Source organism: Pongo pygmaeus, chromosome 15 (assembly GCF_028885625.2).
Source record: "Pongo pygmaeus isolate AG05252 chromosome 15, NHGRI_mPonPyg2-v2.0_pri, whole genome shotgun sequence".
In the NCBI taxonomy this organism is placed as follows: domain Eukaryota; kingdom Metazoa; phylum Chordata; class Mammalia; order Primates; family Hominidae; genus Pongo; species Pongo pygmaeus.
This window is the reverse complement of record NC_072388.2, coordinates 72,627,432-72,640,208: the sequence shown is the minus strand read 5'-3', so window position 1 is coordinate 72,640,208 and position 12,777 is coordinate 72,627,432. Positions and strand designations below refer to the sequence as shown.

The following is a 12,777-nucleotide window of genomic DNA, read 5'->3' as shown; positions in this document are numbered from 1 at the left end:
CCACGCCCCGCGACCACACCCCGGCGGCTCTCGGCCCAGCGCGCCTACCTTCGCCGCCCGCCGTCGCTCCTCGCCCGCTGCACGACTACGCGACGCGCCTGCTGCAGGCGGCGGACCCGACCGGACCCGGACCCAGACGCAAGATGGCGACGGCCGCGTGACTGCCTCAGCGTCCCCGAACTCGGCTCCGAGTGCACCTACGGACTGACTGTGGGGGCAGAGAAGGGCGAGATCAGGACTCTGTGTCTTTGTTAATCGTGACTGCATGAAGGTCGCCTCCCTCGGGCCTACTTGCTGGGAGTGTCTGGTATTGTTCTAAGGCCAGGAGCACGGTGAGGCACAGTCTGTCGGTAGAATTGGCGTCTTGATAGTTGAGAAAATGGCGATGACACTGTTGGAAGACTGGTGCCGGGGGATGGATGTGAACTCCCAGAGAGCTCTGTTGGTCTGGGGCATCCCAGTGAACTGTGATGAGGCTGAAATCGAAGAGACCCTCCAGGCTGCGATGCCCCAGGTCTCCTACCGAATGCTTGGGAGAATGTTCTGGAGGGAAGAAAATGCGAAAGCAGCCTTATTAGAGCTCACTGGCGCTGTAGATTACGCCGCGATCCCCAGGGAGATGCCGGGCAAAGGAGGGGTCTGGAAAGTGTTATTTAAGCCCCCAACTTCTGATGCTGAATTTTTAGAAAGATTGCACCTCTTCCTAGCTAGAGAGGGGTGGACCGTGCAAGATGTTGCCCGTGTCCTTGGGTTTCAGAACCCTACTCCGACCCCGGGCCCAGAGATGCCAGCAGAGATGCTAAACTATATTTTGGATAATGTTATTCAGCCTCTTGTTGAGTCCATATGGTACAAGAGGCTGACACTTTTCTCGGGGAGGGACATCCCAGGGCCTGGAGAGGAAACCTTTGATCCCTGGCTGGAGCACACTAATGAGGTCCTAGAGGAGTGGCAGGTGTCCGATGTAGAAAAGAGGCGGCGGTTGATGGAGAGTCTTAGAGGCCCCGCCGCTGATGTCATTCGCATCCTCAAGTCCAACAACCCCGCGATAACCACTGCCGAATGCCTGAAGGCGCTTGAGCAGGTGTTTGGGAGCGTTGAGAGCTCTAGGGATGCCCAGATCAAATTTCTGAACACTTATCAGAACCCGGGAGAAAAATTGTCTGCTTATGTCATTCGTCTGGAGCCTCTGCTACAGAAGGTGGTAGAGAAGGGGGCCATTGATAAAGATAATGTGAACCAGGCCCGCCTAGAGCAGGTCATTGCCGGGGCCAACCACAGCGGGGCCATCCGAAGGCAGCTGTGGCTTACCGGGGCTGGGGAAGGGCCAGCCCCAAACCTCTTTCAGTTGCTGGTGCAGATCCGTGAGGAGGAAGCCAAGGAAGAGGAGGAGGAGGCTGAGGCCACCCTTCTGCAGTTAGGCCTGGAAGGGCACTTCTGAGTGCCAGGAAAGGCAGCTTTAGTGCAGACCTAGATCACAGCTACTTTTCTTGTCCCTGTGGGGTCTTACAGATGTGTCTCTGAGTAGTAAAGGCTTAGCCCTGTTCCGTTGTGTTGTTTTTTGGAGGGGAAGGTTAGTCAGGCCTGAGTATACATGTAACATTCTAAAATTGTGCAAGCGAGCACCGTGAGCTACTACAATGCAAGCGGGTCTTGCTGGCTAAAATGCCAGGTACAGGGTTGGTTGGACACAGCGCTCAGTGCACGCTGTCATCATGGACATCATAGTCAGTTGTGAAAAACGCGAACCCATGACACTTCCTATTCCACACTGAATGTGAAATTGCATGTTCAGATGTTTACTCACAGGAAGTGTTCAGTAAAAGTATGAACTGTTAGATTACTGATAACGCGGATAGATTTTTGTTTACCATAAATTGTTCCAGATTTATATTAATGGAAGGAAATGTGCATTTATTAGCTATTACTCAACTTTACAATGCAAACATCTTATTTCTCATCTTTAAACATGTTGACCAGTTTAACTGAAAAGTATGAGACTGCAAAATGGGGTGTTAAAAAATACTGCAGTTATGGAGCTGTGTAAACCAGTTTCTCATTGCATTAAGATACAGATGTAAATTGCATGGAGAGGTTGATAAGCACCTGTACAGTAATTCACTCCCCCATTTCAAATCTTTGTCAGAGAATAGTTCTTGTTCATACTGAGTGTTCTAAATTTGAAGTTATATATACAAATTAAAGTATTTTAAAAATTCTGTTGTCTTCTCATTTTTCTGGCATGTATAAACATTTTTAGCCTAAGTAAACTCTGTCCTTTTTTCTTATGAAGACTTTGTCATTAAATCAAACCATTTATTTTACTTTTAAGCTTTGTATGATACTATGTGAATTTAAATGGCAGGTCCTTTTTTTCCTTCCCCTCTTGCTGTCATCTTAACAGTTTTTTGTTTTGTTTTTTAACTTTTAAAATTTTTTTATTTTTATTAGGGGCAGAGAGGGTGTTGCTCTGTTGCCCAGGCTGGAGTGCAATGGAGCGATCTCAGCTCACTGCAACCTCTGCCTCCCGGGTTCAAGTGATTCTCCTGCTTCAGCCTCCTGAGTAGCTGGGATTACAGACATGTGCCACCACGCCTAGCTAATTTTGTATTAAGTAGAGACGGGTTTCACCATGTTGGTCAGGCTGGTCTGGAACTCCTGACCTGAAGTGATCCACCCACCTTGGCCTCCCAAAGTGCTGGGATTACAGGCATGAGCCACCTTGCCATGTCTACTAAAAATACAAAAATTAGCCGGGTGTGGTGGTGCGTGCCTGTAATTCCAGCTACTTGGGAAGCTGAGGCAGGAGAATTGCTTTGGGAGGTGAAAGTTGCAGTGAGTCGAGATTGCGCCACTGCACTGCAGCCTGGGCAACAGAGACTCCATCTCAAAAAGAAAAAAAAATTTAGAGACCAGATTTGGCTCACACTTGTAATCCCAGCACTTAGGGAGGATTGCCTGAAGCCAAGATTTTGAGACCAGCCTGGGCAACATAGACCCAATCTCCACCCAAACTTAAAAATTAGCCAGGCATGGTGGTACACGCCTGTGGTCCCAGCACTAACGTGGCCACCCAGCGGCTAAGGTGGGAGATCGCTTGAGCTCAGGAGGTTGAGGCTGCAGTGAGCCATGATCGCCCCACCGCACTCCAGCCTGGTGATAGAGTGAGACCCTGTTTCTCAAAAATTTTTTTTTAGAAAATCTTGAAATGGGTTCAGGAGGTTATCTGGCAGTGTTTTTCTCTTAAGATCACTTTTCAGCTAAACATTTTGTTTCACTGAAGAAATAACTATAATTCATCACACCTGTGTAAAATGAAGGCTTATTTTACAGCAGCCATTTTACAGCAGGAAGATATAAAAAGGGAAATACAACTTTAAAACATGTTTATTTTGCTGCAAAGTTTCAGTGATTGAAGATGTCCATCTTTTGAGATCCTCAGTGAATCTAAAGTTATTACATGAATAGTGTGTTCAGTGAGCTTTTCCCTGATAAGGTTTTAAAATTATAGCTGAGCCATTCGACAAGTCTATAAGGGGTAATGTATGTTCTTCCAGATTTTTCGGTACACGTATTCGCTTCATGTCTGTACATCCCTTTCCTCCTGTCACAAACACATCTCCACATACTTGCCTTGGTTCCCAACAGATATGCTCAGCTTCACTTACCACAAACACTCGGCATGTCTTCACCTGTTACCCATCATTCACATAACTTTCCCCTCCATTCCCACCAGCATCAGGCACACACTCACCCCACCTCTTACACTCTTGACACACTGTCATCTCCCCGTCAGTACTCCCATCATAACATACACCCTCCTCCTGCTCCACATGTACACGATGTCAGTCTCCCACCCCCAACATATATTCCCATTTCTCCTCACACCAACATACACTCCCACCCACCACCAAACACCAACCAGCCACCACATATATGTCCACACTCCCACTCCACACATATACACACATAACTACATTTTTTTTTGAGATGGAGTCTCGCTGTGTTGCCCAGGCTGGAGTGCAGTGGCGTAATCTCAGCTCACTGCAACCTCTGTCTCTTGGGCTCAAGTGATCCTCCTGCCTCAGCCTCCCAAGTAGCTGGGATTACAGGTGTGTGCCACTACGCCTGGCTAATTTTTGTATTTTTAGTAGAGACGGTTTCACCACGTTGGCCAGGCTGGTCTCAAACTCCTGACCTCATGCTTTGAAAGTACTCCAAAAGTGCTGGGATTACAGGCGTAAGCCACCACAACTGGCCCACATACTACATTTTTAAAAACGGGCCAGGTGCAGTGGCTCACACCTGTAATCCCAGCACTTTGGGATGCTGAGGTGGGAGGATCGCTTAAGGACAGGAGTTTAAGACCAGCCTGAGCAAAATAGTGAGACCCTGTCTCGACAAAAATAAGTAAACTTAAAAATTAGCCAGGCTATTTAGGAGGCTGATGCAGGAGGATTGCTTGAGCCCAGGAGTTCAAGGTTGCAGTGATCTATGAACATGCCACTGCACTCCAATCTGGGGTGATGGAACAAGACCCTGTCTCGAAAAAAACAAAACAAAACAAAACAAAATAAAAAACAAAAGACCACGCACACAGATGCACCAAAAAAACAGGTATATAAGGATTCTTTGGGGGGGGGGGTTGTTTGTTTTGTTTTTTTGGTGTGTGCTTGGGGTTTTATTTTTGGCCCAATATGTTATGGACATCCTTCTATAGTTGAAACATAGGGATATACCTTCTTTTCATAGATGCAGAGTTGGCTGCATTCTTAGGAGGGAAGTTATCACCTAAGATTCTGACTTTTAATTATATATAACAATTGTATATATCTACATGCATACATATATATTCAATGCAATACATATATATGACATAAATCAATGTCAGGATCCTAAATGTCCATCCTTTGTTCTAGGAAACAATGAACTAAAAATGACAATGGGATATTTATGATCTGAATTAAGGCTTTCTTTTTATAAGCTCAGAAATTGAAATTTGTCTTTTGTTTTTCCTTTTTTTAGGGACAGGGTCTTGCAGTGACATGATCATAGCTCACTGTAACCTCAAACTTCTGGGTTCAAGCAATCCTGCCTCAGCCTCTCCAGTAGCTAGGACCACAGGCGGCATTGCCATGCCCAACTGATTTTTTTTTTGGCAGAGATGGGGTCTCACGATGTTGCCTAGGCTGGTCTCAAACTCCTGCCTTGGCCTCCCAAAGCACTGGGATTACAGGCATGAGCCACCACACCTGGCAAATTGTCTGCTGTTTAGTGGAGGACAGCAGCAAGAAAGGTATCTTCATAATCAAACAACTGGAATAAGAAGTAGAAACTACACTACAGCCCTATTTTGTGACCAAAATTACGTTTTAGCTGATAGCACAGAAAATGTGCTGGCAAAATGTGTAATGTTACTGATATTGCTTGGTGATTCCTTTTTCTCAATTCAGGGCCTATCAGCTAACCTTTACCTTGCATACCTTCTGGTAATCAGGTGAGGACTAGGAATGGTCAAATGCAGTAGTAACTCGCTGTCCCTGGAAGCACTCTTTCCAGGAGCCTAATAATTTGAAATAGTGCCCAAAGAACTGAGGAAGAGTTACAAGCCTGGGAGAAAAAAACCTACTAAATAAAAAAAACTTAGCTAAAGAAATGAACGCCTCTGGCCGTGCACGGTGGCTCATGCCTGTAATCCTAGCTCTTTGGGAGGCCGTGGCGGGCAGATCACGAGGTCAAGAGTTCAAGACCAGCCTGGCCAGCATGGTGAAACTTCGTCTCTACTAAAAATACAAAAATTAGCCAGGCATGGTGGTGTGCGCCTGTAGTCTCAGCTACTCGGGAGGCTGAGGCAGGAGACTCGCTTGAACACGGGAGGTGGAGGTTGCAGTAAGCCGAGATTGTGCCACTGCACTCCAGCCTGGGCAACAGAGTGAGACTCCGTCTCAAAACAAACAAACAAACAAAAACACCTCTCTCGCTCTCTCTCACGCACGTGCACACACACACACCCCACACAAACTGCATGGTATATGTTATCCAAAGGCTGAATTTCTTTGGACTGAATATCACTAGAAGTTTATATAATTGCTCTATATTAGCTAAAACTAATAATCATGTACCAAAAATATACTTTTTTTTACAAAATAACACAATTTATTACTATTTTAAAAAAAATCTCACAAAATAACATTCAGAAACTCAACATTTCTAAATAACTTAATTCACAATAAGTTTAGTCATAAAGCCATGCTACAAAACTCCTGTGTATAAAAGATTATTACCAAAGTATTCATAGATGTTAAAATGTTCTTCAGAATGGAGTTGGTTCTAGAAGCCAAAGATTCTGGAATGATGCTCGTAATCATGACTGCCAGCCTGGGAGAGGAGCTGGCTATGCGCATGTGCTCTTAGCTTCCAACTCACCAGTCTTTTGATGGGAGTGATCCCTCTAGGCAGTAGCACCTCAGAGGCAGGTACCCTACTGATCACAGAGGCAAAGAGCCTCCCACCCATATAATGTTAGACAACTCTACATTCATTTAAAATCTAGAGGTGGGAATGATAATTCGCAAAGCTTCTATTCTGAGTAGGAGAACTACTTGACACATCCCCCAGAGGGATGATCTTGGATGTAACAGACATGGAAGACGACTCAAGTAGGGAAAAAGGGAAATCCTGACTCTGATTATGTCAAAAGACAGTAACTACTCATGTGGGTTTAGAACGAGCAAGGGTGAGGTTTGATTCTCTAACATCCAAGTGCAGGCTAGATATTTACCCATCTGCCCTATGGAAGTCCTTTCCACCAACATCCAGTTCCTAAGTTTAAAGTGCAAATCTACTGAAAAATAGTTTACTATCCCTCTTCCCCCATGTTAAATTTGCTAGATCGTAATTTGGTTGGCTGGGTCTCCTCTAAACTGCCCAATATGGGAAATTAACTGGAATCCAGTTAATGAGTTCTCCAAATACCAAGTAAAAAGTTTTATCAGTTTATCTTAGGTCAGAGAAAGGTAAGACTCAGTCTAGTTCTTCCTTTCAGTTTTCTTCCTTTACAGATTTATAAAATGCAGGAATAGAGATACAGATATGGTATTTCTAAAAGTTCCATGATTTTAAAATATGACCCTTGATTTTTGGAAGTTCACCCATTTTATGGTTTACAAAAAGAAAACAATATGACACATGTTAGAGCAAAGATAAAGAAATATGGTCAAGTTAGCTTGTCAGAAGCAGCACCAACTCTGCTACACTGAATCTTGCTTTTATATTTCATTATTTACAGACACATTAAACAGCCCCAAATAAATAAAATCTGTGCCAAAGTAATGAATTTCTAGTAAAGGGTAACATGCAATTTAGCAGTTTTCTTCCTTTACCAACACTTACAGTGTATAAGGTCTTAGTGAATTGATGGTCTGACTGTAGTCAGAGAGACACAATCTATTCACGACTGATGCTTTGACACTTCCTCCTAATGCTTTTAAGTGAATGATTAACTCCAACATTTCTGGGCCCTATGCTTTTCCATTTAGCCCTGAGAAAAACCCAGGTAGAAGATTCCAACTCTCTTTACATATCACCAATTCTCAGAATAAGTCAACAGTCAAGATTCATTTTTTATTCTTCCTTATTCTGCTTCAGACCACTGGTAAAAGGTGTCAAAAGAAGTGCTTATTCAAGTTCAAATTCCTCTTTCCACAAAAGAACCACATTTTTTTTTCTTTTTGAGACGGAGACTCCCTCTGTCGCCCAGGCTGGAGTACAGTCACACGATCTCGGCTCACTGAAGCCTCTGCCTCCCGGGTTCAAGCAATTCTCCTGCCTCAGCCTCCCGAGTAGCTGGGATTACAGGCATGCGCTACCACACCCGGCTAACTTTTTATATTTTTGGTAGACACGGGGTTTCACCATGTTGTCCAGGCTGGTCTCGAACTCCTGACCTCAAGTGATCTGCCCACCACGGCCTCCCAAAGTGCTGGGATTACAGCCATGAGCCACAGTGCCCAACCAGGAAACACATTTAAGTGCCTTATACCACCATATGTGGAATGAATCCAGTAACCATACCAAGTTATTGACCAGTTATCTTAAGCAGACATTCTTCTGATCACATCCAAAATTGATGTCTACATCAGCTAATTTTCCTACAAGATTATCAAATTTTACACAGTATTTTTCTGGATTTAATGACTGCCATGGTCTGCAAAATTATGTGCATTATTAGACAATGAATGACGCTTAAAGAATGATGACCTATTTTCTAAAGTACACTCAAAATATTAAACTTTTAGAGACAAAGCAAAATCTATCATAAAGTTGGCTTCTGTTGATAGAAACAGAGAGGTAGGTTAATAATCACTGTCCTAAGATAAGCAAGAATGCTTAGAAATAAAAGTTGAGACCCTGCTTCAAAAAAGAGAAGTTGAACCTTCCAGCCCTGAGTTTCTAATATTACATGAAAATTATAAAAATGAGCATTACAGCTGGTCGCAGTGGCTCACATCTGTAATCCCAGCACTTTGGGAAGCTGAGGCAGGCGGATCACGAGGTCAGGAGTTTGAGACCAGCCTGGCCAATATGGTGAAATGCCATCTCTACTAAAAATACAAAAATTAGCCAGGCATGGTGGTGCGTGCCTGTATTCCCAGCTACTTGGGAGGCTGAGGCAGAAGAATTGCTTGAACCCAGGAGGCAGAGGTTGTGGTGAGCCGAGATTGCGCCACTGCACTCCAGCCTAGGTGACAGAGCAAGACTCTGTCTCCAAAAAAAAAAAAAAAAAAAGAGCATTACAAAAAATACCAGTGACCATTTCTTTCCATCCATGATTATTGAATACATCACCTTCTCTCATATAACAATTCAAGTGGCACACGGCTACAGGCTGAAAATAAATGGACCCTGGACACAAGTGATGTTGGTATAAAAAGTACAACTAAGGGAGAATTTGTTCCCACCCTCCTACCCAAGGGACAGATGGCAATGTCTGGAGATATCTTTGCTGTCATGGCTGAGGAGGGGGTCTACTGGAATCTAGTGGGTAGAGGCCAGGGCTGCAGCTGAACATCCTAAGTACACAGGACAGCCCCCAACAACAATGAATTATCAATCTCCAAATGTTAATAGTTCCAAGGTTGATCCTCTGGTTTAAAGGAACAAATTCTTATTAACAGAGAACACCACAAAAACCTTTTTAAGGCCTGTCTAGGTAATACAGCCCTAATCTTAGAGTTAGGGAACATAGAAAAGTTAAACTCCTTGGTAGACTAAAATCAAATTTGCTGTGAAAAACTAAAATACTGGACTGATTCCAGAGTTTTACCATCACTTACAAGAATAGAAGAAATTTGGCCAGGCACAGTGGCTCATGCCTGTAATCCCAGCACTTTGGGAGGCCGATGTGGGCAGGTCACCTGAAGTTAGGAGTTCAAGACAAGCCTGGCCAACATGGTGAAACCCCATCTCTACTAAAAATACAAAAATAGGCCAGGCATGATGGCACGTGCCTGTGGTCCCAGCTACTCGGGAGTGAGACTCTGTTTAAAAAAAAAACAAAAAAAACAGAATAGAAAAAATTTAAATGATCTACTAAAATGGCTTAATGTCTTAAACCAGAAGCACAGAGATAAACAGAGATAATCTATTCCACATAGGTCAAATAACTGATCCAAGAGGCATAAACCAAAGGCATTTATATCAGCTAAATTTGCAGCAGTAAAGGATAATTTAGGGAATGATTTGAGAGAATATCCTACATTTCTTCATACATCCCAACTCCCATTTTCTAATGGCATGGGTTCCATGAACAGGGATGCATAGAAGTCATTCAAAGATTTGTTGAATGATACTGAATATTAATTTTGCATGAAATGGACAGAGAAAAGTATCTTACATTTGTCTGAGAACTACTTGTAATTACAAGTCATTGAGAAACAAGGAGAAAGAGAACCAGTTTCTATATTACAGAATTCAGAAAAAACAAACACCAAAACTCTAAGCCATTTTACAAACAAATTCAATATGAAATCATTTACTTCCTGTTATATTCACTTCCAGGGTTACTTTTAGAAAACATATCCATATCAACATGGCTTCAAGCTTGCCTACTGGAGGAAGTGCAAACTTTAAGAAGATCATCTTCCCTCTCAGTTTATGGAACTTAAACATCACCAAGGAGAATGAAGGCTCATTGCCTATGGTTCATAAAAGAAATGTCCAAAAGCTTTGAATGCATAAACCAGCTAGAGTAGAATAAGGTTTCTTCCTATCAGATTGAAAAGAAGAGAGAAAAGAAAACTAAAAGGGTGTTAGACCAAGTTTTCCTCTTTTTTTTTTTTTTTTTATATGGAGTCTCGCTCTGTTGCCCAGGCTGAAGTGCAGTGGCGCAATCTCGGCTCACTGCAACCTCCGCCTCCTGGGTTCAAATGATTCTCCTGCCTCAGCCTCCCGAGAAGTTGGGACTACAGATGCCCACCACTACGCCCGGCTAATTTTTGTATTTTTACTAGAGATGGGGTTTCCCCATGTTGGTCAGGCTGGTCTTGAACTCCTGATCTCAGATGATCCGCCCGCCTCGGCCTCCCAAAGTGCTGGGATGACAGGCATGAGCCACCGCGCCTGGCCTCTCTTGTTTGTATTTAGAGTTGATTGTCAAAGCAGTGGTCCCTTTTGATCAGAGTGACTTAGAAAAATCAAGTAATTCCTATATAAATGATAGCTGAAATCTTCTGAAACCCAGGACTACTTATGCAATCACTTTTTAAAGATGATTCTTCCCTCTTTCACTGTGATTTTATGCAAGTAAAATCACACAAGTAGATGGGGAAACCAGAATCAACAGTCTCTGAGGGACTTTAGGCACAATTTGGCAGAGGGTCCCTGACTTCTTTTCTGCAATCTAATAGTGATTCAGCCATGGCCTCCTATGACTTCATCTGCTTACTGACTACAATGTCTTACATTTTCCTGAAAGATTTTTTGTTTACATGATAAATTCTAACCTCTGCATCTAACTATTGCTTTGCAATTTTGAGGTTAAATCACCTACACTGCTTTATGTAGGAGACAATCCTCAAACATATTGCCATTTGCCTGGGATCTCATAATGAAACATCTCCCTTCCCTCCACAACCACGTACATAATACATTTTAAGAGCTGTTTAACTTAGAACTTCTCAAAAAATATATTTTGAAATACTAAGTTTCATTATACCCTTACTTATAGCCATGATAGTCACTTTTCCCAACAATGAGGGTCACCAGACCAAATCATTAGGGTAAATTTTGACATATATATCAATGGCCAGCATTTAGTCTAGGAATTCAAATATAACTAATGCTTTAAACACATAAGAAACTATAAAACCAAAGTGTGTGCTTAAGGCTAGGTCCACATGAGTAACATGGCCACATTATCAGTCAAAGAAATGCTCACGCCAGTCATTTTAACCACTGACTGAGATAACAGAATGACGGACTGTGCACAATGACTCAAGTGGCTATGCATATAAAAACAACCTAAATTCCAGTTGACAATGTGCACATTTTTGGAAGAACAAATAAGTACAATATAGACTAGAAGGTCTCTGAGATACTACTTTTTGCTTTTTTCACCATATCTTTTCCAATGGAACTTTGGAGTCTTGGTTCCGGACCTGCTGTATTTCTAAGAGGAACTCTTCCCATCACCATGCTGCCTTCTGAGCTAAAGGCAAGATATATTTGTGCTTCTGAATTGTACAGAGACAGACCTTCAGGAAAAATGTTCTAAATTTTCAAATGTACATCTTTTAAAATGTCTAACCTAAAAAAAATGAACAAACTGAAAAAAACATTTGTTCCTTTGTTATTAAAAATGACTGGTCTACAAAGGTTTTGTTTTCGTAGATGGGGCTACACAGTACGTAACTGAGACTGAAGACAAAAATTGAAAATTTGTGGTTTCTAAAAAGAGGAATAGGATATATAAGGTTGGCATTACCAGTTTTGGGGAGAAACACTGAATAAGTTAAGGGAAAAAAAAAAAGATGAGAATGAGTGATCTGTTTTATCTTAAGAAACTTTTGTTCCATACAGAATCTTTAAAATAGACAATTATATAAAATTTATCTATTATTCTTATGACATTTAAATAAGTTAACACACAGTGGAAAGAGTGGCATTAGTTATCTTCTTCCTCATCCCCTTTAATTACTGGAGCACCTAAAATGAAAAAGAAAATTATTACTGGTTATTCTCAAAAAATTGCTAAAATTCTAGATGAAAATATTTTCCTGGCAGGGCATGGTGGCTCATGCCTGTAATCCCAGCACTTTGGGAGGCTGAGGCAGGTGGATCACCTGAGGTCAGGAGTTCGAGACCATCCTGGCCAACATGGTGAAACCCCGTCTCTATAAAAATACAAAAATTAGCTGGGCATGGTGGCGGGTGGTAGTAATCCTAGTTACTCGGGAGGCTGAGGCAGGAGAATTGCTTGAACCTGGGAAGCAGAGGTTGCAGTGAGCCAAGATTACACCATTGCACTACAGCCTGGGTGACAATAGCAAAACTCCAACTCAGAAAAAAGAAAAACCTGAGAAGCTCTGAGATACTATGAAGTGTGCCATAATAAAAATAATTTCACAAAATAATATCTTTAATTTCAAATTATCTGAAAAGCTTCTCAGGAGAATTCTCAAATGGTTTAGTATACATACTTATGAATATTAAGCCCCCTAACTGCTAAATCACAAATAAAAATGCCTATGGCCAGGCATGGTGGCTCACTGCCTCTAA

At 42.4% G+C, this 12,777-nt stretch overlaps 2 protein-coding genes across 3 annotated transcripts in view; one reads left to right on the top strand and one right to left on the bottom strand.

The window, feature by feature from the left end:
• Positions 1-379: 379 nt before the first annotated feature.
• PNMA1 (PNMA family member 1) lies at positions 380-2,219 on the top strand. Its single transcript, XM_054447831.2, has one exon. The coding sequence runs from the start codon at positions 380-382 to the stop codon at positions 1,439-1,441; it is 1,062 nt and encodes a 353-aa protein (XP_054303806.1). The 3' UTR covers positions 1,442-2,219.
• A 3,914-nt stretch (positions 2,220-6,133) lies between these two features.
• DNAL1 (dynein axonemal light chain 1) overlaps positions 6,134-12,777 on the bottom strand; it is a 56,996-nt gene continuing 50,352 nt past the window's right edge. For both annotated transcript variants that reach the window (XM_054447825.2, XM_063651822.1), the window contains one exon: positions 6,134-12,204. In XM_054447825.2, the coding sequence (XP_054303800.1) occupies positions 12,164-12,204 (41 nt within the window). In that variant the 3' untranslated portion in view covers positions 6,134-12,163. The remainder of the gene's footprint in view (positions 12,205-12,777) is intronic.